General features: G+C 50.9%; 1 protein-coding gene across 1 annotated transcript in view; it reads right to left on the reverse strand.

Annotated features, from left to right (window-relative positions):
- The window catches only part of LOC102373843, a 71,320-nt gene that overhangs the window by 51,382 nt on the left and 15,135 nt on the right, over nt 1-4,803 (reverse strand). Inside the window, exon 6 of the mRNA XM_014524107.2 lies at nt 1-3,573. This exon is cut by the window's left edge and continues 3,007 nt beyond it. Within this exon, the coding sequence (XP_014379593.2) occupies nt 1-3,573 (3,573 nt within the window). The remainder of the gene's footprint in view (nt 3,574-4,803) is intronic.

Raw genomic sequence — 4,803 nt, forward strand, 5'->3', positions numbered from 1 at the left:
TTTTCCTCCCTCCACTTGGGGCAGGTAACAAGCACTTTCCCCTTCCAGCCCGTCTACAGGCACATCTATGTCATCGTCATGACTCAGATTCATTTGGCCACCACATGAGCTTCCCGTAATCTCTCTCTCTTGATCTAAGCCTTGGTTTTCTATATTTGTCTGCTGCTCAGTTATGCTGTCTTTCGTGGCTGTGCCTGCATCCTTCCTCTCTACAGACACTCTCGTGCTCTCCATGCTTTCAACACCATCTTCCTCTGTCTCTTCAGGAAACGGATTCTCGGTGCTGAGCGCGTGATCCAGTTGCATGCCCCCCGATACTGTACCTTGTGTCAGTCTGCAGGGATTTTTCAATTCCTGCCCCTCACCCTCGCTCATCCCACCATCATCATCATCATGCATGGAGACCACAGCATAGCTTACAGGGATTTCAACCACTGGAAAAGATCTGCTGATGTCTGCATTTTCTCCCAATTCTTTTTCTACGGGGAAGAGGTGGATCTGGCCTTTCCTCTGCCACCTCTTCTCCTCCACGGTGCAGGTGTCACCCTGCACTTGACAGTCTTCAGGAAGGCCTGCGCTTAAATCCATGGGGGCCTCTGGACTCATGGCTTCTTCCAGTTTCCCTTCTGCACTTTTCCCTTTAACGGGAGAACTTGAATCTGCAAATGCCGTCTCTTTTGTGCAGGGATCTGGAGAGAGATTTTGCTGAGCTCGTTCTGGAGACGCTGCAAAACCCAGCTCTGGCTGTGGGGAAGATCCTCCCCAGGGATTTTCACTTGAATCATTCTGTATAGTTCCTTCACGCACCGCTGGAAGTGACTGGGGGCACACATTCGTATCCAGGGACCTGGAGACTTCCTCTTCCTCGTCGTCGACACCAAGGTCTGCCTTCTCACTCCTGTGCTCATCTTCAGAAGACTGTGTCGCCAATAAATCCACTTCCCTCTCCTGTCTCAGCGTTGTCTGAGTTCCCACTTCTGCGTATGATACTTCTATCCAGTCTGTAACAGAAGATAAGCTGGTCTCTACATCTAAGGACTCTCTCCTTGATCTGCGGCAGTCTTCATCTCCGGGCCCATCACAACTCTCCATCTCTAGGGACGTGTCACTGGCACAGGTGGGTGACGGTTCATCACGTTCTAGAGCAGCACTTACTTGAAACACACTGGTTTTACTGAAACCCACGTCGCTGCTAAGCTCCTTTGTCACCTCACTCGTACACCGCGCTGCAGGTCTATATGGAGGGTCTAACTGAAAACCTCCAGACTCGACATGTGCTGCGGCATTTAAACCAACAGAAGCAGAAGTATTTGTTTGGCGAGAATCCGCTTCGGCCGCAGGTTGTGTTTCACTTCGGGTCAAGGGCTCAGTATCGACTTCCTGGCTCGCTGTTTCATCAGTGGAACTCTTGACAGATCCAAGAGCTTCAGACTCTTCTTCATCTTCACAAGGACACTCCTGACAAGACATCTCTGCAGATACAAGCTGGTCTCTGGAAGGCGTGCGTGCATGCCAGCCCAAGCCAGGTTGGTTCTCTGCAGCTGAGGAATCCGCAGTGTTTTGTGCTATCTTAGTTACAAGAGTGCCTGTTACCATGAGAGGATCTGCCGACGATTCTTCCTCGCCTGAATGAGCCACGTCCAGGCTCTGCACAGCCCCTGTTCTGCCCGCGCCAGGGACATCTCGCTCAAGACCACAGCTCTGGAACAAGGCAGCACCATGGTGAAGCTCGTTGTCATCAACTGGGACTCTAACAGGAAGCCGATGGCCCTCCAAACACAGCACTATTACTTTTGCTGCATCCGGCATCACGGCTTTAGGAGCATGAAAAGAGTTCTGATCCTCCGGGTTAATTATTCCAGTATCCAAAAGCACGGGGCTGCTATCTACAGCGTTTTGCAACTTCACCTCCAAAGCACAGTCTCTGCATATTTCTTCCCCTTCTCTGTCTGATGTGGTTGCGATTTTATCAGCGGTAGATTCAGCTGGCTCTTGAACATCTAAAGCAGTTGCAGGCTTCTGAGTTTCCAGATCTGAGATGTTCTTTAACGTTTCCAAGCTTAATTCTTTGTCAGCTAGTGGGCCATCACTATTGCTCTCTATGACATTATTACCATTTTCTTGCATTTCTGCTTCTCTCTCGTTGGGCACAAGGCTGCTTTCTTTTAAGACAGAAGTCAGTGTGACTTTGCAGGGCTCGCTCTGCATCTCGGGACGCAGATCATCATGGGAAAGTTCTGTGCCAGGTACAAATGGGACACTGGCTTCCTGAGTGGCGTTTTCACTCACATCCAAGCCAGAAAGCAAACCCAGCTCCTTCACACAGGCTGCGCTATCAGCATCTACAAGGTCGTTCACTGGCAAACTGTGACCTGGATCTTCACCCAAAGCAACGTCTTCCAGGACTTCGCTGACTGCAATACTTCCACTGCCTTCTGTTTCAACGAGAGCCAGCTCTGAGGAGCTCTTTACATACAGACGCTCCTTTTTCTCCAAAGTTTCCAACTCCACAAGAGCTGCTGTTGAACATGGGCTTCCACGCACTTCACTATCGAGTCTGGGCTGCTCCAGAAGGGGCTCTTCCTGTTCTTCCATTGATCCTTCCTTTCCCATTAAATTCTCGTGATCGTTAACTGGTAGCACATGGCTCCTAGCTTCGTTTGTCACCTCTGTAACCTGCACTGGAGTACCAGACGCTGAAGCCTCAGACAGTTCAGATTTAGTTGTTTCCTTAATATCATCCATCTCCATTGCTTCCTCGCTGTCGGCCGAGCCTCCACTGCTGCTGAGCACCGAGTGCTCAGCTCCTGGGACCCGCAGCTCAGGAACAACCTTGTCTCCATGTTCTGTGTGGAAGGAGTCTGGAAGCTCTTGAGTGTTATCAGACAGGCCAAATTGAAGCACTTCTCCTCCACTTGAGTCACTGGCATCTGTCTCCAGAATGTCTTCTACCCAACACGGAGATGGCTCCACTTCCATCTCATCAGTGTCCCGGTTCTCAGCGAGGGATGGCTTGTAAGCCCGTGGCATGCTCCCCGATGTGGGTGCCTGGCCCCCACCTGGTTCTGCACAGAGAAAACTGCAATCAATTCGTTCTGATTTCTGCCCAGCATTTTCCAGAGTTGAAGGGGACTGTGCAATTTCGAAGGTGCGTTGCCGAGAAGACTCTGCAGTGTCGGCTGGACTCCACCTAATAACATCAAACTCAGGCGAAGCAGAACGTCCAGGCAGTGGCATCATCCTAGTGCAGCCATCCAGTGACGTGTCTGGTGTTGCAGCTGATCCAGATGACCTTGGTAACTTTAACTGGTTTGAAGACACACCGTGAGAATTTGCACGGAACAAAAACTTAGCTGGAAGCAGAACCGAGTCCCCTGACGTTAATGGCAAAGACGAGACTGCAGGAGGCTGCGTCTCACCGCAGCGTACGTGAGATTCAGATGCAGCTCTTGCACCGCGAGGGAGCGTTTGAGAAGCCAAAGGCAGGACAGAAAGGCCAAGGTTGTTTTCAGCCCCCATGCTAGAGATGAACACTTGTGGCACTTCAGCAGATGTTAGCAGTGGCGACTGAACCTGTAAGAAAGTCAGTACCATCAAGTATTGAGACACTTAGCATAGCTAGGGAAGAACATCACTTAATTCAAAGAACCGAAGCGTAAAAACTCAAGCTCATATAGCACCCACAACAGTTTCACATTTATTTAGCTCTTTTTCCCATGGCCTGCCAAACACTCAGCACCACTCCCACAAACTGCTGCGTGTCAGGCACAGGATTTATTTTTGGCTGGCAGGACTGCAAAAGCTTCCCTTCCCACAATTCAGCTAGTGACCCAAGTTTATGGCTGTGGATGCTGTTATTTTTGGCACTCCCACAGTGCTGGCAGTGCTGCATTTCAGGAACTAGACTCACAAAAAATAAGGGTTGAAATGTGATGAGCTGAGTCATGGGGCAGACTCGTGTCGCGTCTGTGGTCTATCAAGACTCTCCGATCCTTGCCACAGAGCTGCCAGCTATCCAGGTGTCCCCCATTTTGTGTTTTTCATTATTCTTCCCAAAGTCACAGGATCATAAACAATGAGGGTGTGACGGGGACCTCGGGAGATCACATCTAGTCCAACCCCTGCTCCAAGCGGGACCATTCCCAGCGAGGCTGGATCTTCCTCATTCTCTCTCCGGCTGTTGGGTCAACACTATCTGAGACAGTTCGGTGAGAGAGAGCAGGGCTTCACTGAAACCGAGTCACAGAGAAGTGGGGCTGGAAGGGACCTCCAGAAGGAGGTAGGGAGGCGGTAGTCATGGGGGACCTAAACTACCTAGACATCTGCTGGGAGACGCAGACGGCAAAGTCCCACCGTTCACGCAGGTTCCTATCCTGCGTACAGGACCTCCACCTGACACAGGAGGTACACGGTCCCACTAGGGGGAATGCCTTACTGGACCTGGTATTGGCAACGGGGGATGACATGGTAGGGGACCTACAGATCGGTAGCCATCTGGGGGATAGTGATCACCTAATAATAGAATTCACCATAAGACGTCGAGTGGTAAGGTAACTAGTAGGGTGAAAGTGCTAGACTTTAGGAAAGCTGATTTCAATGAACTCAGGCGATTAGTCGAGGACGCACTGCAGAGTAGGAGTTTTGAAGTGATGGGAGCCCCGGAAGGGTGGCTGTGCCTTAAGGAAATGATCCTTCAGGCACAGAGGGAGATGATCCCGATGCGGGGAAAAAGGGGGAAAGGGGCCAAGAGGCTTCCTTGGTTGACCAGAGAAATCCAGGGCAGCCTACGGGCCAAAAGGGGGG

The sequence above is a fragment of the Alligator sinensis genome, unplaced genomic scaffold (assembly GCF_000455745.1).
Source record: "Alligator sinensis unplaced genomic scaffold, ASM45574v1 scaffold987_1, whole genome shotgun sequence".
Lineage (NCBI taxonomy): Eukaryota > Metazoa > Chordata > Crocodylia > Alligatoridae > Alligator > Alligator sinensis.